The sequence below is a fragment of the Penicillium bovifimosum genome, assembly GCF_028826915.1.
Source record: "Penicillium bovifimosum strain IBT 22155 chromosome Unknown utg000002l_segment0_segment0, whole genome shotgun sequence".
Taxonomy (NCBI): domain Eukaryota; kingdom Fungi; phylum Ascomycota; class Eurotiomycetes; order Eurotiales; family Aspergillaceae; genus Penicillium; species Penicillium bovifimosum.
The window spans coordinates 1,094,636-1,120,627 of record NW_026622711.1 but is presented as its reverse complement, the minus strand read 5'-3'; the positions used below and the strand labels follow the sequence as shown (position 1 = coordinate 1,120,627).

The 25,992-nt window shown below is 50.3% G+C and overlaps 10 protein-coding genes across 10 annotated transcripts; 1 reads left to right on the top strand and 9 right to left on the bottom strand.

The window, feature by feature from the left end:
- Positions 1-300: 300 nt before the first annotated feature.
- On the bottom strand, positions 301-1,690 carry N7515_001619 (uncharacterized protein; the record flags this gene model as incomplete). The annotated part of the gene is made up of 4 exons (XM_056662363.1): positions 301-1,227; positions 1,282-1,425; positions 1,490-1,588; positions 1,652-1,690. The coding sequence occupies 4 exons, from the start codon at positions 1,688-1,690 to the stop codon at positions 301-303; spliced, it is 1,209 nt and encodes a 402-aa protein (XP_056524476.1).
- Positions 1,691-2,274: 584 nt separating this feature from the next.
- Positions 2,275-3,123, bottom strand: N7515_001618 (uncharacterized protein; the record flags this gene model as incomplete). Its single annotated transcript, XM_056662362.1, has 1 exon — positions 2,275-3,123. One exon carries the CDS (start codon positions 3,121-3,123, stop codon positions 2,275-2,277), a length of 849 nt encoding a protein of 282 aa, XP_056524475.1.
- A 1,537-nt stretch (positions 3,124-4,660) lies between these two features.
- N7515_001617 (uncharacterized protein) lies at positions 4,661-5,396 on the bottom strand. Its single transcript, XM_056662361.1, is given in 3 exon segments — positions 4,661-4,791; positions 5,098-5,123; positions 5,140-5,396. The coding sequence occupies 1 exon segment, from the start codon at positions 5,383-5,385 to the stop codon at positions 5,188-5,190; it is 198 nt and encodes a 65-aa protein (XP_056524474.1). The 5' UTR covers positions 5,386-5,396; the 3' UTR covers positions 4,661-4,791; positions 5,098-5,123; positions 5,140-5,187.
- A 2,344-nt stretch (positions 5,397-7,740) lies between these two features.
- On the bottom strand, positions 7,741-8,373 carry N7515_001616 (uncharacterized protein; the record flags this gene model as incomplete). The annotated part of the gene is made up of 1 exon (XM_056662360.1): positions 7,741-8,373. The coding sequence occupies one exon, from the start codon at positions 8,371-8,373 to the stop codon at positions 7,741-7,743; it is 633 nt and encodes a 210-aa protein (XP_056524473.1).
- A 2,135-nt stretch (positions 8,374-10,508) lies between these two features.
- Positions 10,509-11,105, bottom strand: N7515_001615 (uncharacterized protein; the record flags this gene model as incomplete). Its single annotated transcript, XM_056662359.1, has 1 exon — positions 10,509-11,105. One exon carries the CDS (start codon positions 11,103-11,105, stop codon positions 10,509-10,511), a length of 597 nt encoding a protein of 198 aa, XP_056524472.1.
- A 204-nt stretch (positions 11,106-11,309) lies between these two features.
- N7515_001614 (uncharacterized protein) lies at positions 11,310-12,044 on the bottom strand (the record flags this gene model as incomplete). Its single annotated transcript, XM_056662358.1, has 1 exon — positions 11,310-12,044. The coding sequence occupies one exon, from the start codon at positions 12,042-12,044 to the stop codon at positions 11,310-11,312; it is 735 nt and encodes a 244-aa protein (XP_056524471.1).
- A 2,980-nt stretch (positions 12,045-15,024) lies between these two features.
- N7515_001613 (putative Patatin family phospholipase) lies at positions 15,025-17,510 on the bottom strand (the record flags this gene model as incomplete). Its single annotated transcript, XM_056662357.1, has 3 exons — positions 15,025-16,267; positions 16,317-17,161; positions 17,235-17,510. 3 exons carry the CDS (start codon positions 17,508-17,510, stop codon positions 15,025-15,027), a joined length of 2,364 nt encoding a protein of 787 aa, XP_056524470.1.
- Positions 17,511-18,319: 809 nt separating this feature from the next.
- Positions 18,320-19,387, bottom strand: N7515_001612 (uncharacterized protein; the record flags this gene model as incomplete). The annotated part of the gene is made up of 2 exons (XM_056662356.1): positions 18,320-19,073; positions 19,140-19,387. The coding sequence occupies 2 exons, from the start codon at positions 19,385-19,387 to the stop codon at positions 18,320-18,322; spliced, it is 1,002 nt and encodes a 333-aa protein (XP_056524469.1).
- A 298-nt stretch (positions 19,388-19,685) lies between these two features.
- Positions 19,686-21,047, bottom strand: N7515_001611 (uncharacterized protein; the record flags this gene model as incomplete). The annotated part of the gene is made up of 1 exon (XM_056662355.1): positions 19,686-21,047. The coding sequence occupies one exon, from the start codon at positions 21,045-21,047 to the stop codon at positions 19,686-19,688; it is 1,362 nt and encodes a 453-aa protein (XP_056524468.1).
- Positions 21,048-21,601: 554 nt separating this feature from the next.
- On the top strand, positions 21,602-25,288 carry N7515_001610 (proteasome regulatory particle base subunit RPN2; the record flags this gene model as incomplete). The annotated part of the gene is made up of 5 exons (XM_056662354.1): positions 21,602-21,741; positions 21,858-22,027; positions 22,093-22,616; positions 22,679-24,916; positions 24,968-25,288. 5 exons carry the CDS (start codon positions 21,602-21,604, stop codon positions 25,286-25,288), a joined length of 3,393 nt encoding a protein of 1,130 aa, XP_056524467.1.
- Positions 25,289-25,992: the final 704 nt, after the last annotated feature.

Here is a 25,992-nt window from a genome sequence, read left to right as displayed (position 1 = left end):
CATCACCGCTTGTTTGTCCGGGATTTTCGACTGAGTTGGTTATTCTTGATGAGTTATCAGAATTGGGCATGTCTAGGGAGGTGGACTTCCGAGGTTGATAACTTTCTGATTTGACAAGCACTCACCAGAAATGGAATCCGTTGCAGTTAGGGCTTCAACGCCTACGAGAATCCTCGGGCAATCCGACTTCCCAAGTTTCCAATGTCCAATGTCAAGATACAACAGGAATAATATTCATTTTCAAACCTATCTCACAATCCACATAACCTCTAAAAATGCACTCCGCAAATCTTCAATCAGTTACTCCGCATAAGCACGATACACAGCCAGACCCTTCTCAGTGGCAAAGTCCAACGCAACCCCCTGCCCAACAAAGAATACATACCCCTCCTTCAGCTCAACAGCCGTATCACCAGGGATATTCATTCGCCCAGAGCCCTTGGTAACGATCATCAAGCTCGGCCCAAGAATAGCCTTGTGCGTCTCCTTCTCTCCAGCCCCAAGAGTAGTACACAACACCGAGAACTCACTAATAGGCGGCGCATACACATCCGTCTTGCCCTGTAGGCCCTTATCGCTCTTCCGACGTGGCAGCAGCGCATCCTTAGAACTATGCGGCTCAAAGGTCAGAGCCTCGCCGAATAACTCGACGCTGTCCCGATCAGCAGCTGGACAGAAGCCCGTGTTGATCACGTTGTCTGACCGTGCCATGCACTCCACGATATCGCCTTCCAGGTAGGCGTGGATGCTGTCTGCGGGGACGAAGACCGAGTCGCCCGGCCCCAGGGTCATGTAATTCATCAAGAGGGTGGCGACGAGGTTGCCATTGTCGCCTTCGCCGTATTGCTTAGCTAGACGGCCAAGGAGACTTGGGATGTAGGAATGGGGGCCGAATTGTGATTCCGGCAGGCCTTGGAGGTCTTTGGCAGTCTGTGCCACTTCTTCGGCCGGCGCGCTAAGTAAGGCCTTGCAGACTTGGCGGAGGGTCTCGTCATTGAATTGGCCGGATTTAGGGACGAACTTGGCCAGGTGATTCAGCTTAAATAGGGCTTCGATGTCGCTTAGGGGCTTCCAGCCGGCGAAGAGCTCGAATTTGGAGAGGGCGATTGCGATCTCTGGCTTGTGCATTGTGTCGCCGAATTTCTTGGGGTCTTGTTTATGGAGCTTCTCGGCGAGCTTGAGGTCTGGGTGAATTTGTAGAGGGAGTGCCTTGCTGAAAGATAGGATCTGTGTTGCTGTTAGATCTCGGCGGTAGATTCGTAGCTTGGGCCTTATACATACCTTTGGCAGGAAAGGAATCTCCGCGCCCCATCGGTCGTGGACGGACTTGCCCACTAGCTGGGGATTCTTCTTCAGGTACTCTCCCAGGTGTTCTCCGGTGGAAAGCAAATAAGATGGGTTGGAAGGGTATGTGCCCATCCACATCTGTTCATGATCAGTAAGGACGTGTCTATCGCACTGCATCCTCTTCACCGAGACAGCGACTTACCTCGGAGTATTGCTTGTTATCATCAATCGACTGATTATTGGTTTTTGACCATAGCTGAGCAACCATCGACTCCTTTCCCTTCTTTCCCCACTCGTCATTCTGTGACAATTCGAATCAGTATGTGCGGAGTATGTGATTGTCTAGATGTGAATCCAAACTCACCTTTACACCACACCGGAGTTGAACTACTGCGTCGGGCATTGTTAAGATAGTTATGAAGAGAGTATATGGAGATGGAAGGTTCAATTCAATCAATTCAAAGATAAGTTAAATGGATTGACTCGCTGCAGCATTTTTATTGGTTGCGGCAAACGACGTTGATATGCCGTCATGGTGATATATGCCCCAGGTTATCGCAGAGCAATGAAATTGAAATACAGGGCAGCGCTCGTCCAGACCACCAATTGGAATTCTATGACAAGTCTTTTCTTGATTTTAATAATTTTATTCCGAACGACTGAAATTCAGCCTTGATTCGAGGAAGTTGCAATGCCCAGGAATCATGTTGCATCTCAGCAATGACGTATTCCCATCCCACATCTCTGATTTAAGCTTATCAGCAGTCAGCACCCAAGGAACCTCGGTCAGATAAGCTATAACGTTCGTGTTAAATGGTAGAATGGTAGAATTGAATTGGAAAATAGAATAACCAGATGGTTTCTATGCTGAGGCTTGCTAAGACACCATGACCCTAAAAGAAAAACGCCCGGGCAATGCCGTGCAATAATGAAGAAACAAGAAATGACAATGAAAACCCCGTGAACCGGCCCGAGTTAACAGACACATCACTCATACAGTTCATCAGGATCAGGAACCATAGCCAATGTCATAGGCCTAGAAACAGAGGCCCTCCTCCCATCAGCCGCAACAAAAGGCGACGTCTTCCGTCTAGGCTGAGGCCCATTGTTCCGCCGCGAGCCAGAGCTATCTGAGCCATCGCCAACACTGGAGTAGATACTCTGGCGGTCATCATCGCGATACGTACTCACTCGAGCATAGTAGTCGCGATGGCGGTCGTGGTCCCTCCTGTCCAAAGACTCAGGCAATGAGCCACGCCGTGAGGGGACAGTGCGCGGCGAATGCACAGATTGACTGCGCGGGGTCTCTGGCCCTGAGTCTTGGAGATAACGCCCGCTAGTTGGGATGTATTTAAAGCGAGTGCTGTGTTTGGATGATTTTTCGACTACTTCCGAAGGATAGTCGTGCTGGATCGGTTTGTATGCGAACTCCGTTCGCGTCTGCTCGTTGTGAGCGACTCTTTCGGCTTTCGATTCACCTCGCAGGTGTTTAGGGCGCGAGTTTAGACGCACTGACATACGCCCCGGTCGCAGGGCTCCGATGGATAATGAGCTTCGTCGGGAGGCGGTTGACGCCTCACTGCAGACGCTCCGAGTGTCTTCGTCTATGTCGTCTTCTTTCGCTGGGTGCAGTTTCCGGTCTTTCGGTGAAATGTCGGGCACATAGCCTGGCCCGTAGGAGGACTTCTCCTTAACGGGTCGATGGGGGTTATCATATTGGTTCCATGAGCCGTCTGTGGGCACTGATATGGAGACATCGCCCCATCGAGCATGGAGAGGCTTTGCATATTCCGGCTTGTGGAAGAGAGAAAGAGGACTGTTGACGATCCCTGCCATGATTTTCTGGAGAGGACAGTGTGTACTGTGATATGATACTTTTCTGGAAACACCCTCCAGCCGAGGCAGAAAGCAACATCCGTCTGGTGTGGGAGGGGAATAAGAATCCAGCGGGGGAGATAATAGGAAAGGCCGATATTAAAGGGAAAATGTTCCAACAACAACCGGGGTCCAACAAACAACCGGTGACGACGACGACCCGGTCAGTCGGTAAGTCGACAGAGGGATCAACAAGGCTTTGGCAACCTTCACGGCTGTGAATCTCCCGCTTCCTTCCCGCTTTCCTGCAATGTTCCAGTAACCAACAGTGAGGAGGGTCTTGGATTGGATGGCGCCCGGGATCACGACGAGCAAGGGTCTCGAAGGGTAATGGAGGGGTCACAGGCCAATGAATTAGATATCCCTGTAAATAGGCAGCCACGCTGTAAATACGTCGTATGAATAGCTGCCAACAAGCAAGACCAAAAGCACGAATGAGTTGGAGTCCACCAGGGACGATGAGTAGGCAGTCCTCTCTGAAACCGAGAGCAATACCATCGACTTCCATGCTGGCCGAGGGCGTCTAGATATAAGGCCTGGTCAGAGCTGAGGCGGGCCACATTAGCCTCCGACATGCCAAAAGCGCCTTGGGTCGTTGCATTGAAGCTGTATCTAGTGGACTCAATGGGGGCCAATGAGGCTTGTCTGTTACCGCCGAGAGATGAGGAGATCGACCGGGGTATGACAGCTTCCTTAATTAGCCTGCATAGAGGAGTGAAATCTTAAAATAGATGCAAATTAGCTGCATTTAAACTGCCTAGTTGGGCTGTGCATAACTCTAATAGTCTATGTTCGAAAGTATTCGTTTACTAACTACACAATAAGATCTTGACGACTAGGTAAGGTGTTAACTCATTAATCCATTTACCTATAACTAACTCCTCATACTTCAGTCTTGACATATCGAGAATCTCAATTGTATTCTTTCCTAATTTATTTCTGTGTTCGTTAATCGCTGAATCCAGATACTTCTTGTCCGGAGACTCAACTCCGAACATGCAGCTCAATCTGAAACAGCGTAAATGCAGCTAATTAATGGTATTTTTGGAATCCTGCATAATTCAAAATGCGACTGCTGTGAGGCGCGAGGGAACGCGGCGTAATGCCCTAGTACAAATCCGCCTATGTCTAGAGAAGCTAGTGGGATCAATAGCCGTCAACTGGCAAGCTTCAGCCAACTGGCAAGGCTATATCCCTACGAATTGCCCCAACAATCCATGTGCCGCGTCTAATCTGGTGTTTAATTCTATGGCAAAAGATATCAGAATTTCAAAGTTGGTTCACAAACTGCTTAATCTCATTGACTTCGAATTCATCCAGATCTTGACTCCTAACGAAAGTTCCAGAGACAAAAGACCCCTGGTTTTGTACACTGACGGGAGCGGAATTGATGGGCCTCGGCACTACTATGTGATCGTCACACAGTGCTTCAAGCCTCCGCTGCAAGCCACAGATCTGGCAGGTGACTTATGAGCTGGCCTACATCACGCAAAGCCCTCATAGGCGTTTGGTGGTACCAGTAGTCAGTGACCACACCCAAGGAACTTTCAGTTCACCAACAACCTTCAGTCGAGCGTCCCTGGTCATCAGAATGCTATCGGGGGTCTTGGCATAAGTGCTTCCAAGACACTAGGTTAGAATCCGCAAATTCTACATCAACGGACTGTGCCTTCAGGATTTTTGAAACGATATATCCTACTGTTACAGTGTTACTGTTAAAAGCAAAAAAGGGAAAAGAAAACAAGAAGGAGATCAATCCGATGCTGTACTGCATACAAGGTAACAAGTCTGGGAGAAAGAAAGAAGAAGAAGAACAGGAGGTAAACAATCAAATAAACTCTTTCCCGCGATCCCTGCTCCTTCCCTTCCTGCTTGCCCACTGGCTCACATGACTTGCTCATCCAGTACTCGATAACTGTCCGCCGTCACACCTACCGAATGATTGAAGGCACCCTGAAGGCCTGTCTCATTGCCAACCTATGAGGGGTGCTTCCGCCTCAAAGACGCCTGATTTGGGAATGTACTCTATGGCCTTGGTGCTCCAACGCCGGCCTTGGATATATGTCTCCACAAATCGGAGAAAATTGGGCCAGTGTCGCAGCTCGCCGACATAATCGATGGCGTGGAGGGCACTAGATGTGGTTTGGTTTGGGCCGAAGGGGAGCGGGGCCCGGGAAGGGCTCGAGACGCCATTCCTCTCACTCGGACTTGCTTTGCCGGCATCTGGTCTGAGTCTGTGGACAGAATGGGGAGTCAGTCCACAGACTAAAGAGTGAGATCAAGGTACCAGTCAGGCATTCAGTGACTGGATATTTCCTTGACCAGGTCGATCTGCACTCCTCCAGGCTCCAGGCTTTTGATCATCGCCTCACATCTCCGAACCATGGAGGTGATTCTCCGATTCCTCTATTCTGACACTCGACTCGGGCATCTGCGACCTCAGAGTAGGGACCCTCGATGGTCCTCAAAGTTTTGTATTTCCTGGCGGCTTTATGAACGAGCTACGGTAGAAGCATGTTAGTAAGAGACAAGCAACAACATACTTCAACCAAAGTGGGGGATGGCTTACCATGGCCCGTCCATTTTGCATAGTGGCGGTGTTGTTGATCCCGCCAACGGAAGCATGGACGTAGCTCTATTAACGAGCATGAAGAGGTGATCTTAATTGATTGCGCTAGCTGCCAAGATTCAGGTTATGAACTTGGTCAGCCAGGAGTGGTATGATGATGATGATGAGGAGGAGGAGGATTTGACAAACCCGATTTAGCTCGCTAAACCAGGGGTGGTATTGATTCCACCCAGCTTCAATAAGCGAACGACAACCGTCTCCCTCTTTCCCTGGGCACCGAGGTTAGTACATGCTCAATGTAACGAAACAGGCCGCTTGTTGCAAGAGCAAGCAGCGGTCAGTACGAAGTGGATGATCTTACCGAAAAGGGTACCTTGGCGGTTCCGAAGAAATGTGGTCAGTCTCCCGCACGAAGAATTCGTCAGATGGGAGTTCTTCCAGGTCTCTCCGCATTGGGTAGACAAGACTTTATAGGTGCATGTCCTGTCACAACGCGAGACTCTCTTTGTTCGCCTTCCTCCACAATTCAGGGAGGAACAGGACATGAGAAAGGATGACCAAAGGTTCGGAAGAAGAAGCGAGAGTCTCTTTGTTCGCCTTCCTCCACAATTTAGGGAGAAACGGGACATGAGATAGGATGGCGAAAGATTGGAAGAAGAAGAGAGAATGCTACCGGGGTCACTTGCAGTGAGCTGCATTGACCCGGGTGCAGTTAGTATTGGGACAAGTGAGAGAAGAGAGTTGTATTGGTAAAGGAGCGAACTCCCGATCTACCTGTCTGAGGGGTCGATGCCTGATCCCTAAGGGACCAACCACAACAGTTAGGGATCCAAGGAGGAAGGAGAAGGAATAAAGAGAAAGGGGCAGAGGAAAGAATAAATAGTTAATATAGTTCATGCGTAGGTAGCGAGTGGTTGCAACATCCGCATTAGGAAGGTACGGGGTTAAGTAAACAACAATGAATGGAGTCAACCAAGGCAGGTGCGAGGGTGGTCACAGAAATACTGTGGAGGAAACTGTGAATGGATCTCAAGAGAGAACCATCTATATAACAGTATGTCCACCACTGCATAGTAATTGGCCCCTTAATCAACGCTCGAATGTCCAGCAGGGGTGTTTAGGCAGGTATACACTCGCAGAGTTTATTCGAAAGGGAAGCATATTACTGTGGATATAAGAATACTTCAGCACATTGGCATAGAGTGGGATCACGAAGCAGTAAGCTGGTTGAGATAAGTAACGTGAAGACAACATAGAAAGAAGCGATAGGTAAGGTCTATTAGAAGATTTCATGTCAGATATCATGGGCTGTGTCGATGAGCATTTCCATGGGTACCAACAGCACTGGGCGATAGGGCTTACTGTTCCTGTTATTGACACGGATATCTCTGACGGACAAGTGAGTCCGGCTGCTATGGACCTAGACACATAATGGTCTCACAGCCGAAGTTTGCTAAGTCGACAAGGACGTTCCCAAGGTTGACTTCAGAAGAGGGCAGCGCCAGGACATCCCTGGCAAGACAACGCAAGATTGGGAAACCCCCAAGTTGGCAGAACAACCATCTGCTCGAACCGAAACGACCCTACATCTCCAGGGCTAAATACGACAAGCACCAACACGATAGATAAAACGAGTGTGTATTCCAAGCTGGAAGAAGAATATATTGAAATCTGAAGAACAAAAAGAGCCTGCGTGTAGATCATAACAAGTGTATCCGTGGCGCAGACTCGTAATTAACAAACGAAAGACATTCCAAATCAATCTATACCCTGACCCGTATCCCATATTAGCTGTATATGATACAGTATCGGGAGTACTTGAGTCAATCAATCCCAATACATCGATCCTCCTCCGCTGTACAATATGTACAGGCGCGAGAGCCTGTTCAGCATGCGACATTGAGTAATACATCACATGGACGACAGGTTCCTGCAGGCACCGTCACCGTCACCGTCCGCGCAACGATAGCTGGCGAGGTAGCCCGTTCAGCTGCTCAGCTGCTCAGCATCTAGAACAGAGGGCGAGGAGCGAAGGGGATGAAGCCGGTAGGGGTGGGGACGGGGAGAGAGCTGGTGGGAGTGCCGCTGGGGGTGACACTGGGGGTTCCGCTTGGGGTACCGCTGGGGGTGCCGCTGGGAGTGCCGCTGGGAGTAGGCCAGGCGGTAGGCCAGAACTCGCGCTTGGCGAAGGCTGTGAAGGTGGCGGTAGGGGTCCCGGAGACGGAGGGGGTACCGGTAGGGGTCACAGAGACAGAGGGGGTGCTGGTAGGAGTGGGCCAGTCACCAAAGGGGAAGCCGTGATGGGGAGGGCCGAAAGGAGGGCCGTGGTAGAATTGGCGCTTCTCGAAGGGGATGCTGGATGGCAGGCCGGTGGGGGTCTCAGAGCAGGGGAAGGCCGAGGACAAGGCGCTCATGATGCTGTCAGGAATGATGCCGCTGGGGAAGGGCAGCTCGGGCAGAGTGCGCTTCACGAAGCCGCTGGGGGTGACGGTTGGGGTAGGAGAGACCGTGGGGGTGCTGCTGGGGGTCGCAGTGCTGCTGGGAGTCGCGGTGCTGCTGGGAGCCCCGGTGCTGCTGGAACCATGGGGAAGAGCGAGGGCGCAGCCCATCAAGCCCATAGCGGCGAATCCGGTGAACTTCATTGCGATTGGTATAAAATTAATGGAATATTGAGTCAGACAAATACTGTGTAAGGAGTGAAATTATTCGGACCGATATAAAAGATATTATATCACAGGCAGATCTGATGGGTCGGAAAGAAAACAAAAAAAATCACGGAGGGCTAAGGATATCTTATAAAAGTGCCGAGTCATATCAGACCCTCTTGATCGGCAGGCATAGCCCCAGGCGGATGTGGATTCTGTGATCTGGCCATGACTTCAGTCGTCTTGCATCCCCAGAGGCTGGAGTTGCTAAATGAGTGGAGTGGCCTGACGACCATGCCTAGTACAGTAGTTGCGGATTGGTCGATCTTAACCTGGGGGACCTTAGGGCCGTCAGGGACCAGGCACAAGGCACGGGCAAAGACACAGGATTGGGGGCTGAGGTATTTTAGCGATAAGCTTTGCCTGGCCAGCCAATGCGCAGAAAAGGTGGGAAGTGGTTCTGGGGCCTTCAACGAGGCAGGTATCGGCGGTTAGGTTGAGCTGCAGACGCCACAGACAGGTACCAAACAATAGTGCGCCGATCATCATCCGTCTCTGTAGCATGGATCCTTCAACAATAGAATAGTCTTGACGGTCTGACCGTATCAAACTCTTTTCTACGGAGTACGAATGGTACTCTGACCTGCCGGATGTAGATTTCTCCAGACTCCAACTGGAATTGGCCTATGCTCCTGTCATGAAGTCCGGCAAATCTCCGTCGGACGCCCTGCCTGGGGTTGCAAATCGCGGGCGACCCCTTTTTCCTTCTAGGAAGGCCAAAGCACATCGTGCAGGGTTGATAGCACATCAGACATTTCTGTTTCTGAGCGTCAATATGCTTCAATCATGATAGAGGAGCTGGTTACCCGTATCATTTGTGATGAATTCGCCACACCGCACCTATCAAGAAGGCTGAGACAGATCCTTCGTCCAGCCTCGATGAGTTTCCAGGGAATAAAGTGGGCTCTTATCTGCTGGAAAAGACTGGCGAAGCCACTGATTGATATGTACGGAGCAACGAGGTCGAATCGTAACCGAGCGATCAGCGAGGTGGAAACTCCGGCTCCATTATTCTCAGTTAAGAAATGGTGAGCTGATCTGGGATCGGCATGGTACAGCCGTTCAACCGTCATGAACGGTGTGCCAATGGTGTGTGCTGGGACGGGGTTCCGCTGAAATCGTAGCCATGGTGTGAAAAGTGCGTCCCGTTCTGAACGTATTCGGGAAAACAGAGATTCGGCCCGCAACCTTGAGGGCTAAATGCTAAAACTCTAGGATGGCATCGTGAGTCGTCGTCAGCGCTGAAGATGAAAAAGGGGGCGTCAGTCGGTAGTGGATCCCGTGACATGAGATCGACGTCGGTCAGGCAGAAAATTTGCAAAGCCCCATTGTTAACTTGACACGAGACGGCACAGGGACATGAATAGAGCCATTGTCTCTAGTTGATACAGACTCTCGAGATACGCATATGAATGAAACATCTTTATGCAAGATACCGCGATGCCACCCTCCTTCGAGAGATGATATCCAGGGACGGGATGCCGATTGTTTCCTCATCCTGGTATGACCCCACTCGCCTCTTCCTGGTTGGCTGTAAGCTAAAAGTGCCAAGAGGGAATGCCCGCGCTGTCCGGCGGGTGGCTACAAGCCTACAACCTTGTTTGTTGTACTCCGGGCTCCGGCCACGGCTCCTCACTCCTCAGTCCTCAGCATTGTTCGGGGCCGATACTACTGGAGACGTTTACTGGAGAGCGGAGATATGCAGGGTCCGGTTCGAGGCTATTGGCGCCAACGAGCCGCGTGTTAATAAATCTTTAACCGTACTCCATACTTTTAGCCTGCCTTGCCCTTACTGTGTACGTAGCTGTATCTGGGTTCCCCTGAACGGAGGACGCCGCCTAGTATCTTGCTTCCCCGCGCTGCGTCTTGTATCGATCTTGCAGGGTCAACTACGGTTGTTCTTGGTGACCTACAATAGCCTATCATAACCTATATTGATACTGTCATAACTCGGCTAAGGACTCGTACAAGTACCGAGTCGAATACATGCTTATTTCTGCTCTGGCTTCTCTCTCAATTTCCTACCTCAAGATGTACTGCGTATTTTGGCAATGGGTTTTGGCAGCTGGCGCCTAGTTTCCGTAAGTGTCTGCGTAATCAATCATTATGCAACGATCGGTGCGTTTCAAAGCAACTTCATTCCACATTTCATAGACCTCCTCGCTTGGTTCATACGCATCGGAGCCGTTCCCATTGCCCCAGGCCGCTGTCGCCACTTTCCATTCTTGGCTCCCCGGCTCAAACCAGAACTCGTGTTGAGGGGGCGTATGCTGGTGGTGCGAAAGCGTCAATGACATGCCGCTTAGTCTAGGCATCTGAAGAGCAGCCTTGGCAGCTGATAGATGATATTGATTGAACAACTCGTGCACGAATTTGGTTCGGAACAGTCTGCGCTTGCGGTCCTCTGGAGGAACCAAGTCCCAATTGGTGTTTTGATCCGTAATCTCATAGTAGGAGTTACGACGATAGTAGGGAAGACCATCAAAATGACGTGGATCAGAATCGAGCTCCTCCGCGTCGTCATCCCGTTCAAACATCCATTTCCCACATGGCGTGACGGGTATAGGATACAAGTATATCGAAGTTAGATGTGGCCAGAAGGGAGGTTCGGGATTATCATTCAACGGCCAGAAGAATTCTTTTCCCAAGACACAGCTGTACGCCGTCATCGTTGTCAATTGTTGGGAAAATTCACGTAAACGCGAGCTTAGAGGATCCGTGTTTCCCTCTGCCGTTAAAGCCGCTGGAGGATATGTTTCATCTTGTGGGGTTGAATGGGTGAAATTAAGGGTGAAATGGCGTATTGCAGGAGGCAAAAACTGAATAGAGTCCGCAAATTCTATATGAATTATTATCAGTATATGTATATCCATTTATATTCGAGCATCATGCTGGAATCTGTAGGTATCTGACATACCATTCCGTCGACGTTCTCTTGATTGAGGATCCCATTTGCAATTATCATCCAAGGCAAGGTCCAGATGGTGTAATCGAGGCAACTTCGACGCGATGAAAGAACTGGAGGCTGGCTCGATTTTCCTATAGTCCTTCGCCCCCGTAATAATAAGACTGGTGATGATAGGTACAGCTCGGCATTGAGCACCGACGGCTTCCTCGTTGAATTGGAGATACGATCGTTCATATCGCTTGTCCCAGATGTCATCAGTTAAGAGTCGTTTTCCCCACGATGGCCACCCACGCTGCTCCTTTGTTTCGCGACTTGAGCCCCTAATATCGCCGGGGGACCGCGCCTCAATCGAAAGGCGGATGCCCACTTCGTTGTCCGGCCATTCAGGTAGAGCAATCGCTTCGTTGTCCGACCCTTCGGATAGAGCATTGAATAGTGACTGAATTGAAGTGGTAAAAACTTTGCTGTTTCGCTGCATCTCCTCTTCATTTTCGAACCGTGTGCGAGCCTCACCATCATACGACTCCAGCTCCACGATGAAGTAGATTCTCTGTATATGGCGTCTTCTTTGGCTCCATGATAACCGGTCCCGGGATACTAATTGTCTGAACTCTGCTAGTCGCTTGCTGGTGTCGATCTTGATGCGTGAAAAGGTTTCCCTCTCGATAATCGCCTGCCAGTTGCGGTTTGATAGTGACATATGGGAGCAAATTGGCGTTCTGACCCAACTTATATTTGTCATATTCCATATGGACTCCGTAGTAATAGTCGTGACTTTGTGGGACTCTGTGACTGTAATATGGAGGCGTGTCGCTGTTATCGTGAATAATGAACTCCAACACCGTCTGTATCAACTCCGGTGGTAGTAGTGAAAAGCCCATGACTTCAAGATGTTGGAAGGCTAATGATGCAAGAAAAGTCCATGTGGCTGATGTCTCGAAAATGCTACACCGTATTAGCCATGCCAAAACTCAAGAAGCCCCCCTTGTTCGGGGCGAAATCAAAATAATCAACTCGGTCACGTGATCGCGACCTCGTCGTTTACTTCGGCCAAGGGGACGAAAAGGAGACCTAACAGGATCTCCATAACTTCTAGAGCACTGCGCCAGATTGGAACTGGGCTTAGGGATGTTCCCGATACGATATCGCCAAAATTTTAGTCGCCAGATCAGAATGGCTGGCGATAATTATCGGCCGATAATGTCGTCCATTCCCGATATTATCGCCAGTTAGCCGATAGTTAACTAGTTAAGGTACTAAGCTGATGATTCGTAATCATATCACGTGATCGCACAACCTAGTTAGCAGAATTTCATAATATCACTAGCACTTGTCGTACCATCCACTGATTCCCCCTCACTTCCAATTCCTTCCCAATAGGGTGGTGGTTTTGACTGGTCCAAATATCCAAGGAGTAGGAGATGGTTCTGCAGGTGATGGCCAACTCTTCCTTCAATGCGGCTCGTCGGAGCTCAAATTGGTCCGCGAGTCGTCGATGTACAGTAGATCGAGAGGTGAATGGTAAAGAAACCCTTGGGATGTCCTCAAAAATCTGCTGAAAAGACGCAGATTCAATAACAAGGAAGGCTTGCTTATCCTGAATAATCCATCGAAGGAGGTTCCGCTCCAGACATTCCTGAACCGAAAGGTGGGCTTGTTTCTTGAATGATCTTCGGATATCCGGAACATTGAGCGTGCGCAGCACCAGCCACTCAATGGGTCTGGAATCACTTCTCGACGACGCAAGTATCCCGCGAGTGGACGGAAAAGCGGACAGGGAAAAAGAGGACGAGAGATATGGATATCAGCTGCACAGTTGTCGATGGCAAGACCGGAAAACAATGCGGCTGGCAAACCTCGGATTCCCAAAGGGCCCATTCAACGTCAAATAGGCAGCGGCACCTGGAAAGATCCCACTCGATTTTGTCACCGGAATCCCAGGGTTCGACGCTCAATGTTCCGGATATCCGAAGATCATTCAAGAAACAAGCCCACCTTTCGGTTCAGGAATGTCTGGAGCGGAACCTCCTTCGATGGATTATTCGGGATAAGCAAGCCTTCCTTGTTATTGAATCTGCGGCTTTTCAGCAGATTTTTGAGGACATCCCAGGGGTTTCTTTACCATTCACCTCTCGATCTACTGTACATCGACGACTCGCGGACCAATTTGAGCTCCGACGAGCCGCATTGAAGGAAGAGTTGGCCATCACCTGCAGAACCATCTCCTACTCCTTGGATATTTGGACCAGTCAAAACCACCACCCTATTTTTGGTATCATAGGGATGTAATTCATTGATTGCTTGATTGATTGACTAAATTGATTGATAATTATAGGCCACTGGCTCACAGAGGATTTCCACTATCGCGAGGAGGTTATTGAATTCTGTGAATTGAAAGGAGCCCATACGGGGGTGCATATGGCTGCCGCGGTCTATCAAACCTTGGTAGAATTAGACCTCGTTGACCACAATCACTGGGGATAATGCCACAAATGTCCAAGACATGGTTTCTCGGCTTTTCGAAACTTTGGCAAAGGAACCATCTCCTCAACAAATTCGATTCCACCGTGGTAATGATGGCTATGTTGGCTGTCTAGCTCATATCCTGAACTTGATTGTTAAACATATTCTTAAATCCTTGAGATCTGGAAGTCTTTCAGAAGCCCATGATATCTGTGATGGTTTAGAATCCAGGATGTCATCGGTCTCGTCTGAATCAGCATTATCTAAGCTCCGGATTTTTGCTGTTTGGGTTTCTCGGAGTCGCAGTACTCAACGGAGGCAGGAATGGAGTGATTGCGACGCTTGCGTCGCCTTACTTACGGCCAAAACGACCTCGGAGATAATTCGGCTTGAATTCTGTCCCTCCGATTGGTTGTTCGGCTGATAATTCTTTCCCTCTGATTGGTTGTCCTTCGACTTACGGTTAGTTTTTCCTCTCCGGTGACTTTCCGCCTGCCTTTCACGGCATAGGGCTAGGCGAAGCTGAGCGTCGCAGTTAATTCCCAAGACCATCGGGCGCCGGGAGACCTCGTATCTGTGCTACAGTTGGTCGTGCCGCCAAGTTCATCGAGTATGATGTGGATACGCGGTGGAATTCTATCTTCCGATTGCTTGACGATGGACTCAATGCTCGACTTCAGATCGATCTATTTTTATTAAATCAAGGTAAGCAAGCCATTAAACTATGCAACTGAACCAGTTACCGATTCTTCAAGTCCTAGTTGATTAATCAATCCAAGTTAGTAACTGGTATGGTCTTAAGCTAAAACACTTTCCGACCGAAGGCATTCTTCGTCTAGAGTCGATTTCCAACGGACTGCTTCAAAGAGAATCTCAAGAGCCAAATTACGCACTTGTCTAGGTAGTCTAAGGTTGTAGTATTGCAAAAGCTAAATGACCTCTTGTCTAAATGCCAGCGATCCGTAGAAAGCCGTGGATAAAGAGAAAAGATCTAGCCAAACAAGATATGCGCTGATTGCTAGATTCGCAAAATGCAAAGAGCGCAGGTTCAACAAGGAAGCGAGATCCTGGCTATTCTGCAATAAGGACCAAGGGTGTTTGGTATGACGTGTGAGCTTGTAATATGTAATATTTGTCAAGTAAAGGCCATACCACATCTCCTGAGAAGCGATTGCCAGGCCATGGTGTAATGCATCACAGAACGAATGACCCATTCCTTAGTGCTGCTGCTTCCGTGTCAGGACCTCAGGCGAGCTCGGATGGACCGTCGGCGTTGGAGTCATGCTGAGAAGATGGTGGGATGGAGGTGGTACGGACATGGAGAGATCGTGAGCCGAAGGTGCACGAGGCTGCTTGAGGGAGTTACGACGTGCCGAAGTGGGGGATGTGTTGCAAGCTCCAGAAGAAAATGAGGATCGACGGGAGCTGACCGGGCTGCGGAGTCCGGGACTTGCAGGTGGTCCGCCGAATGAGAGCGATTCTGAGTGAGTTCGGTGACCTGCGAGTTTAGGACGAAGGGTGTATGACCGTTCCAATTCGTCGTCGCTGCTTGATCCAATTCCGAATATCGCGCCATTCGCGAATGAAACTGAGGCTGTGCGGCGGTGTTTCCTTGGTTGGGTTGATACAAGGATTGACTCGCTTAATTGCGAAAGAGGCGGGTGTTCTAGAGAGACGGTGCTTCGTGCCTTTCGCAGTTCCTGGGTTGGTTGCTGCCGGTGCCCGCCAGAGTGTCGCTTTTCTAACTCGGGGCTGTGGGATCCTCTGCGCCTATCGCGATAACGTCCCTTGCCGCTGCTTTCTGCGGAGTCGAGTGAGTGACGGCTGAAACTTGGCATGCGTAAATCGACCTGGCTCGGGCTGAAGGCCACCCGGGCTCGCATCTTCTGAATGGCACTATCGAGTGCCAACTCAATAGCACAGTGGTTTCGGATTCGGCTTAGTCTCGGCCATGTCGCCCGCTCGCCGCTCAAGCATGCTGAGATCATGAACTCCTTTGTTGGGTTCTCCAGGAGTCGCGGGAAGTTGGAAGAAATAAGCTCCGGGTATATGTTGATATCTCCGTGATACTTCTGGTTCACGATAGAAGAAAATTTGATCATTGAAGTGGGGAAGACTCCAAGCTCGGAGAGCACGTTCATCCTATGCAGCACCTCGTCTTTCGCGAGGTGTGTCACTGTGTTCATCCATCGAGGAAAGAAGGATGAACGTTCGTCCATGCCCTCCTGTGGTCCTACTTCTTTCGGAAGGAATGGGACCACATGAGGGTTCACCTGGGAGACAATAAAATGATTGACGTTGAACATCTCTGACAAACGTGTCATGGGTAGATCGCCATCAACAGAACCATCGATATACTGTTTGTGGAGATCATTCCATGGGACTGGTTCCCCTGTTAGTGGATCCTTCGCCATCAATGTGTACGGCCTGAAAACGAATGGAACGGAACATGATACCGCCCTGAAAGATGTTAGAGGGAGCCGACAGGTCAAAAAAAGGACGTACTTACACTGCAGACCAGATGAGGACATTCGGTGCGGAGATGTAATTCAACAACCGCGGAAGCTCATACATTCCTGCACTCGACACACAGATGTTCAGGATTCTACGAGTGCGGTTATATGCCTCTTGGAAAGTCATATCGCCCAACCAGTCCCTGATCGTGTTCGCCAAATGGGAGATGTCAAGGAATGATCCAAACTTCAGGAACCGAGTCATCTTTTGCCATATGTTTTCCTCCTGTCCCTTCTTATTGAAGACAGAGAAGTCACCGTGTACATATGTGTCCAAAAGGCCAGGCAGCTCTTCATCTGTTCGTGTGCAAAAGACTGCGCAAACAATACTACCAGCAGAGGCTCCTGAGATGATCCGAGGGATCATGTTCGCTTCATAAAGAGCCTTGAGAACCCCGATATGGGTCATCCCAAAGGTGGCTCCCCCAGAGAAGAGAAGCGCGCTGCGGCCAAAGGCCTGTCGAGCTGCCAGCAGCTGGTCCAAAATATACTTCAGCTCTAGTCCATCGCAACGGTCATGTACCGACAGATCCACTAGCGTGGTGATGGTCTCCACAGCCGTGGTGATATATCGATCGATCAAGTCTTTGGTGCCGATGTATGAATGACGATAGAGCGAAGCATCGCTCATGCGCGCCAGGTCACGGCTTAGCGCCGTGCGCACCAAGAACAGCATGCGACTCACATCACAACTGATGCGAGCCTCTTCCAGCTGTCGCAAGCGACCATGTACCAAGTGTGGATCATATTCCGAGCATTCAAATGTCTGCTTCCAGGCGTTATTGCCTTCTAATTCGTCCAGTTCACTGGCACAATCTCGCCATTCCTCGTACGACACGGCCTGCAGCCCGGGAGTTAGAAAGCGTCACTCTGCAGGGGCACTTGCCCGCCCGAGGTACACAACATGTACTCACATTCTTTATGCGCAAATATAGCACTTCTTTCCGATCGTCGATCTCGGCCCTTTGTTTCCGTTGTTCCTTGGAAAGGCCGTCGCGGTAGGTGTGCAGCGTATCACCGGCCCAATTCCACGAGTCTTTCACGAGCGACGAGACAGCTGGGATGGAAATCGCTCTTCGGAGTGAGCGCGGAGGTGAGGGTTGCGATATAGCGTGATCTGGGGGTTTGCGCCCATGATGACACTGGACTATTGTAGGGTCGCCCAACACCGACATGGCAGGCCTGTGCATCGGGATCGCAAGCCATTCAGCCGTATGAATGCAACGGAGAGTTAGCCTTTATGAAACTGATATAATGATGTAGAATATCAGTGATGAGTTGTAGGAGTAGAAATTCGAAGTTCAAGTTTGGCGGTGACCATGGAAGAGAAACGTCACGGGGACGATCCGCCCGATTCCAAGCCCGACGCTTAGTTAGGAGCCAACTTGTTGGTGATATTTGCATGAGATTTCCATCAATTCGGAGGTCAATTCGGATTCATCAGCCTATCTGATCTCATAATCATACATAATGCCCGGTATCGTCATGCTTTGAGTCCCCATGATCTTACTCCACGATCATCTGAACACTTCCCCAGATCACGGGCAGTGGGGCATCATCTACGAAGTACGTAATTTACGTATTCGCCGCAGATCACTCTCCGGAGCACGCACATATTCTAGATTTTCTTCTTATGCCAGATCTGCTTCTTGGGTTACAAGGATCCTATCATTTAAGGGTATTTAGTGATCTTAATCTCCAGGGGAAAGTAATCAACAACTTCATACTGTGACCACCGTATTTCAATCCAGAGACAATTGACCCCTGAGCCCGAACTCCGGACCCCAGCCGGGGTCTTTTTTCACATGTTAGCTGCATGTGGCCTGCATGTGAATGAACCCCAGAGGGCTTATTTTTCGCCTTCATAACTATGTCTTCATTGACTCATTGGACCTTTTGCCTCTCTCTATGTTGTATGCTGACATCGAGATTAAACAATAGGATTAAGTTGTGAAACAACATAGTTAACTATGAACAAGAAATGAATAATTAAACATCATCATATCTGACAGACCCACTCCTTCAGAGCATGTCTCGCTTGTTCCTCGACCCCATCCTCACGCCAGAAATGGCCCGCGCCTGCAATCATTCGAAATTGAAACCGACTGTCCGGCTTGTGCGCCATCTCGTCTGACCATTTCTGCAGTTTCCCAGCTGAGGTAAAGTTATCTTGGTCTCCAAAGAGCGCCAAGACTGTGTTCGTGCTCTGTTGATCTGTAGGGCGTGGACAGGGGATTCGGGGACTTTGAGGCTCCGTCTTCATTTCCAACGACAAGGTCGAGAACATGGTGAGGAATTGGCTGATTGGGGGTAGTAGGGGAGACACGAGGAGGTAAGAAATTGATGTTGGCCAGACACGTAGGTTAAGGTCATCAGCCACGGTGTGACTGATTTGAAGCCTATCCAGGGTGGCTGCGGCTATCCGCTTTGCTGTGTCCCTGATCTCGGCTAGGGGTGTTGATCTGGTAGTTGCAGTTGATGTGGGATCGAAGAGGTTGAGCATAGTGTCAAGGGTCGGCACATGGGATGCTATAAGAGACCCATATGAATAGCCACCAAGGATGAGATGGCTGTCTGAGTGATTGGCTTCTTTGTTGGTGGGCATACGAGCATCTGAGGCTCCTTGGCCTCTCGGGGCCAACGCAAGTTTCAAGAAGTGCAGATATTGCAACATGAATCCGTAGAAAGATACATAGTCCCCAAGCTCAGGCTTTGCAGTCCAGCTTGTTCGTCCTTCCGAGTCACCAGCTCCACTGAGTACGTGTCATTTGTTAGCACGTTTGGGTCATGGCAGGATGCTAAGGATGGATATTTTGTACCGAAAGTTGAAAGTCCCCACGATACAGCCGGCGTCTAAAAGCTCGTCACTGACGAAACCGACGACTGGATCGTCAAAATTGCCTCCTAGAGGTGCATATGGATGTGCGATGATGGCACCACGGTTGGGCCAGGAAGCTGCCAATTCTATATTTTTGAACTCGCGCGGTAGGTGAATGCGACATTCGAGTTTGCTGCCATCGTAGATTGATGAAAGAGAGAAGGAGAAACCGGCTGATGGATGATTCATGATCGGATATGTCTTATTTCATACCTAATTGCATCAAAATGTATGGAATGTTGCTTGTTTGCTGGTTGTAGGAAGAGGTTGGGCGTGCGGCAAGGTTTCGGTCGGTCCGCCACCCCAGTGACAATTCACAGAACTCGCGACATAACACAAACCGGGCACTGCCTGCTGGAAAGTGACTATATACTGGTGAGGATTTTGCGAGATCCTGTATTCTTGATATTAAGTTGCTTGAAAGACATTAATTTACATTATGCAGTATATAATCCCAAATAGGTAGTGTTGAGCTCTAACCAAACCATCAGGCCAACCATGACGGATCTGGGTCATCGTCTTCTTCTGACCTGAAAGCAGCATCTGAATGGTGGGGATCCGCATCCTTGAGCAGGTCTGCTGGAGGTTCTGGATCATCATTCTCTAACGGATCCGCGCGGGGATCCTCATGGCCATCCACGCCGTGGTCTATCAGAGGATCGTTGGGAGCATTAGAGTTCAGGGGTGCATCCTCATGCGGCAGATCGAAGGCGGAAAGTAGTAAGCCCCTTGCTTCGCGCAGGGCCTCTAGCTCGGCTGCAATGCAGCAAACTAGTAGCTTCCAATCCTTATCCTCAGCGAGCTCCAGATGTGACTCAAGTCGGCGGGTGGTTTTCTCCATGTCATCCAATATACTCCTCACGAGTTCGTCCTTCGTGTCTGTCGGCGTGGACCCTGCTGCACCGGTCGCTGGTGTGGCCAACTCAACATAATGTCGCATATTGGCCTGTAAACGCTTCTCAAAGCCAGAAATATCGGACACAGCTTGCTTCCACACTCCACCCCCTTCTTCCAGTGCTATTATCTCCGCATCCACTTTCTGTTGTCTACTGTGCAATCTGACCTGTTCGGTATTCCAATGCTCCTGGGCCATGTCAAGTGTGCGTCGTTTAGGGTTCAGTGAGTGGAAGGTGGATTCGCCTGCATGTTCTGCCAACGGTTGAATGGGAGGGTCACGGAGGTAGCTTCGAATGTCGGACTCGAGCAAGGACAAAGATTCGGTGTAAGAAGAAAGCTTGGCGTCGACCGAGTTATTGATGTGTGATATCTCTTCCACAAGATGCCGATGTTTAGCTTTCATCTCATACAGCCTGGTTTCCAATTCATGAATGTCAGTCTCAAGGTTCCGAGCCTCTTCTTCTAGCCTCTTGGAGCGATGGCTTTCCGGATCCCCACGTATAGCAGTGATCGCTTCTTCAAGACCACTTTTTCTCGAGAGAAAGCTTTGGATATCACGCAGTGCATTCTCCCTCTCTTGGGTTTGAGCGAGAAGAATATCTCGTTCTTCTTCTCGTAACTTCAGTAGATCGTATATTGATTGGAAGATGCCCTCTCGGGCAGCCCGAAGCCCGATCTTCGTAGGCGGGGGCTGCCTAGCAGGCACCATGGAAGGAGACTGCGATCGAACCCCAGTTGACGAAGACGTCGGAGAGGCACCATCTGCTGGAGGCCTAGCGAGGACAGAGAGAAGGCCTTCGCTTTGCGCGTCGATCAGGACTTGAAGATTTCGCTCTATGTGCTTTGCCTGACGTTCAACATATAAGAGGGGATCACGATGATACAAGGAAGCACCGGCCGGCATAGGTGGCAGCCTTTTATCTCGAAATGAATGTTGAAGAAGCGTTGACATGTTGGAGAATGGAGGGCGGCCAAGCTTCAACGACAACCGAAGATAGAATTAGAGATTCGGTGGCCCAGTATTGGGGGAGGGGACTATTTAGTAGCTTCAGTTTGAGGCTGGACCAGCTCTCAAGATTATCACCAGACCAAAATGAACGTGTCCATCTGCCAGCTGATGCTGGGTTGTTTATTGCAGAGTTGGCCGTCCCGGGCTGGTCGCAGCTGACTGGGCGCCATTCACGTGACCATTCATGCACAGTCAGCTCCGGCTCAGGCGTTGACGTTGATCGCGCCAGCACAGCTTCTGACAACTGCTCTCAGCTTCCATTTGTTCGTGCACTTTATCCATTTCGTCTCCTTCATTTAATCAACTTCTGTATTTCTCATCATTCTCCCACTACTTGGGGTACCTAATTTCCCCCTCTCACCTCTTTCTGCGCTGGGGCTGATTCGCTGTTTCAAGCTCTCTCTTGATTGACGTTGCTCCATCACAACAGCAACCACACACCTATCGCTACTTGAAACCCCTTTATTGAACCGTCACACGAGCCGTTTCTCAATAAGATGGTCGGACTCGTATCGGCCGCCGGTTTGGTTGGCTTCCTCTCCGAGCCTGACCCAGAGCTCAAGGTCTTTGCTCTGAAGACATTAGATTCTCAGATCGATCATTTGTGGACAGAGGTTGTCAACGCTGTTCCTGAAATGTGAGCTTTCCCCCTCTAATATTCGATGAATCCGCAGCATTGAGCTTCATTTCCATTGTTGCATCATTCCTGCTGATCCCGACCGGCTACTGAACCCCTGCTGACAATTCATCCAGCGAGGCTCTCTATGAAGATGAATCCTTTCCAGAACGTGGCCTTGCTGCGCTAGTCGCATCGAAGGTATATTATCATCTGCAGGAATATAACGAGAGCATGGTTCTTGCTCTTGGCGCTGGAAAGCTGTTCAAGTTGGAAAACGGCGGCGAATATGAGGAGACTATTATCGGTATGCTGAGAGGAGTCTTGTGTCCATGGCTACCCTATTCAAGGCTAACCAGTTTCCCCGTATAGCTAAATGTGTCGATACCTTCATCTCTCTGTCCGCCGCCCAACGACCTATCGCCGGTGACCAATCAGCCAACCTCAACACTGCGTTCCCTGCATCAGGCGACGGCGCCAGCAGCACATCTGCCAGCCTCACCTCCCATATTACACCCTTCTCTAAATCCGCATTGCCCTCGAAATCGTTGCTCTCGCGCGCGGAAGTCCCAGGCGTCGACGCTGCACACCCTGGTGGCGATGACAGTAGCGTCCAGCACGAGGAAATGAACCTCGTACTGAAGCGTGGTGTACAACGCCAATTGCAAAACGTCATCGAACGTCTGTTCGAAGCATGCTTCCGGCAAAAGCGATACCGTCAAGTCATTGGAATCGCCATCGAGGCAAAGAGCTTGGATGTGCTCCGCATGGCCATTCTTCGCGCTAGCAGTGATGAGAAACAGGAGGAGGGTGACTCTCGGGGAAGCGAGGAGCTCATGGAATATGTTTTGGACATCTGTATGGGCGTTGTTCAGGAACGGGCTTTCCGCAGCGAGGTTTGTTTCCCCGGCAATTGCTCTACTGCTCACAGTCGACTAATCAAGATTTGGCTTCATAGATTCTTAAGCTCATTTTGGAACTCCTGAATGAGATTCCGGCCCCTGACTACTTCTCAATCGCCAAATGCGTTGTCTACCTCAATGAGCACTCGATGGCCTCTGTCATACTTCGCCAGCTAGTTGAGAAGGGTGATGCACGATCTCTCGCCGTTGCGTACCAGATTTCGTTTGACCTTTACGACAATAGCACTCAAGAGTTCCTTCAGAAGGTTCGGCAAGAGATCTCTGAGCTCGTTCCCGAGGATGAGAACGACAAGGAAAACCGAGCGTTGGAGTCCGAGCCTACAGAGTCCGACGCATTGCTAGAAGACCAGGGAAGCTCCTCTCGGTCGGATAAGCGTTCAGACCTGCCGGAGGACGCGATCACTGCCTTTAAGAACATTCTTTCGATCCTCGATGGAATTAAGACTATCCAGTTGAATCTGGAATTCTTATACAGAAACAATAAGGCTGACATCGCGATTTTGAATAAGATTCGTGATAGTCTCGAGGCTCGCAACTCTATCTTCCATACCGCAGTCACACTTTCGAACGCGTTCATGCATGCCGGAACGACTCACGACAAATTCTTCCGCGACAACCTGGAGTGGCTCGGCAAGGCCGTGAACTGGTCTAAATTCACAGCCACTGCTGCTTTGGGATGTATCCACCGCGGCAATCTAAGTCAAGGGCAAAAGCTTCTTCAGCCTTACCTACCCCGTGAACACATCGCTGGAGTTGGAGGCTCAGGATCTGTCTACAGCCAGGGTGGTTCTCTCTACGCATTTGGTCTCATCTACGCCAACCACGGAGGTATGGCTGTTGATATCATTCGTGACCACTTCAAGAAAGCAACGGAAGAGGTTGTTCAGCATGGTGGTGCTCTGGGCCTCGGTGTCGCGGGTATGGCGACAGGCGACGAGGGCATTTACGAGGACCTGCGAAGCGTTCTTTACACTGATTCCGCTCTCAATGGTGAGGCTGTTGGTCTCGCCATGGGTCTTATCATGCTTGGCACCGGCAACATGAGGGCGTTGGAGGACATGATTCAGTACGCTCACGACACACAGCACGAGAAGATCGTTCGCGGTCTGGCTATGGGTATGGCCTTGATCATGTATGGACGCCAGGAAGGAGCCGATGAGCTTATCAACGGTCTTCTTGGTGACCCCGACCCAACTCTTCGCTACGGTGGTATCATGACCATCGCTCTTGCTTACTGTGGCAGTGGCAGCAACAAGGCAGTCCGCAAGCTTTTGCACGTCGCTGTGAGTGATGTGAACGACGACGTGCGCCGAGTGGCCGTCCTCAGCTTGGGATTCATTCTGTTCCGCAAGCACCAGAGCGTTCCTCGTATGGTCGAGCTGCTTTCCGAGTCATACAACCCTCACGTCCGTTACGGTGCCGCCATGGCGCTTGGTATCTCCTGCGCCGGCACTGGTCTGGACGAAGCTATCGATCTTCTAGAGCCTATGCTCAAGGACTCGACCGACTTTGTTCGCCAGGGTGCTTTGATCTCTCTTGCTATGGTTCTCGTTCAGCAGAACGAGGCCATGAACCCTCGCGTGACCAGCCTCCGCAAGGCCATGATGAAGATGCTTGGTGACCGTCACGAGGATGCTATGGCTAAGTTCGGCTGTGCCATTGCCCTCGGTATCATTGATGCTGGTGGTCGAAACTGCACTATTAGCTTGCAGACGCAGACAGGTAACCTCAACATGCCTGGTATTGTTGGTGCTGCTGTCTTTGTGCAATACTGGTACTGGTTCCCTCTCACACACTTCTTGTCGCTCAGCTTCACACCCACTTCTGTGATCGGTGTTGATCAGAAGCTCGAGGTGCCACACTTCAAGTTCCACAGCAACACCCGCCCCAGCCTCTTTGACTACCCTCCTGAGCAACAGGTGAAGACCGAGGAGGCCCCGGAGAAGGTGAAGACTGCTGTGCTTTCTACAACTGCCCAGGCCAAGCGTCGGGCACAACGTCGGGAGAAACAAGCCCGCCGTGAGAGCATGGACATTGACCAGGCGCCTACAACCCCTAAGGCTGATCAGCTTCCGGATGCAATGGAGACCGACGAAGCACCCAAGGAGGAGGGCGAAGAGGCTAAGGAGACAGAGAAAGCTGCCGCGGAGGGGTTGAGAAAGAAGGTGGAGCGGGAAAAGGTCGGATATGAGCTGGACAACCTGTCAAGGGTACTACCAGCTCAGCTCAAGTACCTTACCTTCCCCGACCCGCGATATGAGCCGGTCAAGAGGGTATGTTCACACTCAAGTCGTACAATGAATCTAGTGCTAACTGTATTACAGCCTACTGGTGGTGTCGTCGTCGTGCTCGACAAGCAACCCGATGAGCCTCGCGAGGTCATCGAATTGAAGGCCAGCAAGGAAATCCGCCAAGCGCCTCCTGCGACCGAAACCCTCCAGGACCGCCTGCAAGCCGCTATCGGAACCGCTGCTCTCCAGACCCCTCAACGGGCCGACGCTCGGACTGCTCTTTCGGCTGCCACTTCAGGTGGTGCTGCCGCTGGCGCTGGTGTTTTGACCGCAGTAGACGAGGACGAGGAGGGCGTGGAAGATGCACCTGTCCCCAACGAATTCTCGTACGAGTCAGATGGCGAGGAAGAGTAGTGGAATGGCACGGCATAGAATCTTGATTCTGGATGTATTACTAGACTAATCAGGCTGTCTACGCTGACCTGATATATTTGGGGACTGCTATGGTTTTCCTTCATTGTGATTGATATGAAAGTTCCTTTGTTCGCACACTGTAACCTGCCTCCGTTCTTCCAAGGTCAATTAATGACAGTTAACGTGGTATGCACTAGGTCACCTGCATCATGGGGTGCTTCGAATTGACCCGCTCTGGTCAGCGGCATGATCCTAGGTAGGACATGTACTGCGTACTTCCACATGCTAGATAGACGTCATGCGCTTTTCGCGATACGGTATACCAGCGTTGAATACGCATACGCAGTATTCCAAGAATATCTAGCATTCTTCGAGGTCCAGGGATAGATCTAGAGCTCTATTTGTATCGAAATCTCCATTTTCTCACCTATGGGTCTCTAGAAATTCATAACAACCCAATCGCAACCAATCTGATACTCATCTTTATCACATGTCCGATGAATTCCACCGATGAATCTGACTCAGCAAGCACTAAGTCAGGTGGGTCCTGGGCTGTTATGCCTCGGCATTTTCCTTTATGACGCACCTCGAGCCAATAAACGTCTCGGTCAACGGAGATGACCGAACTATTCGGCCAATGAAGCAGAGACCGAGTGTACACTGTACATTCTTTAAGATCTGCCTTTGGTGGGCGCATGTGAACA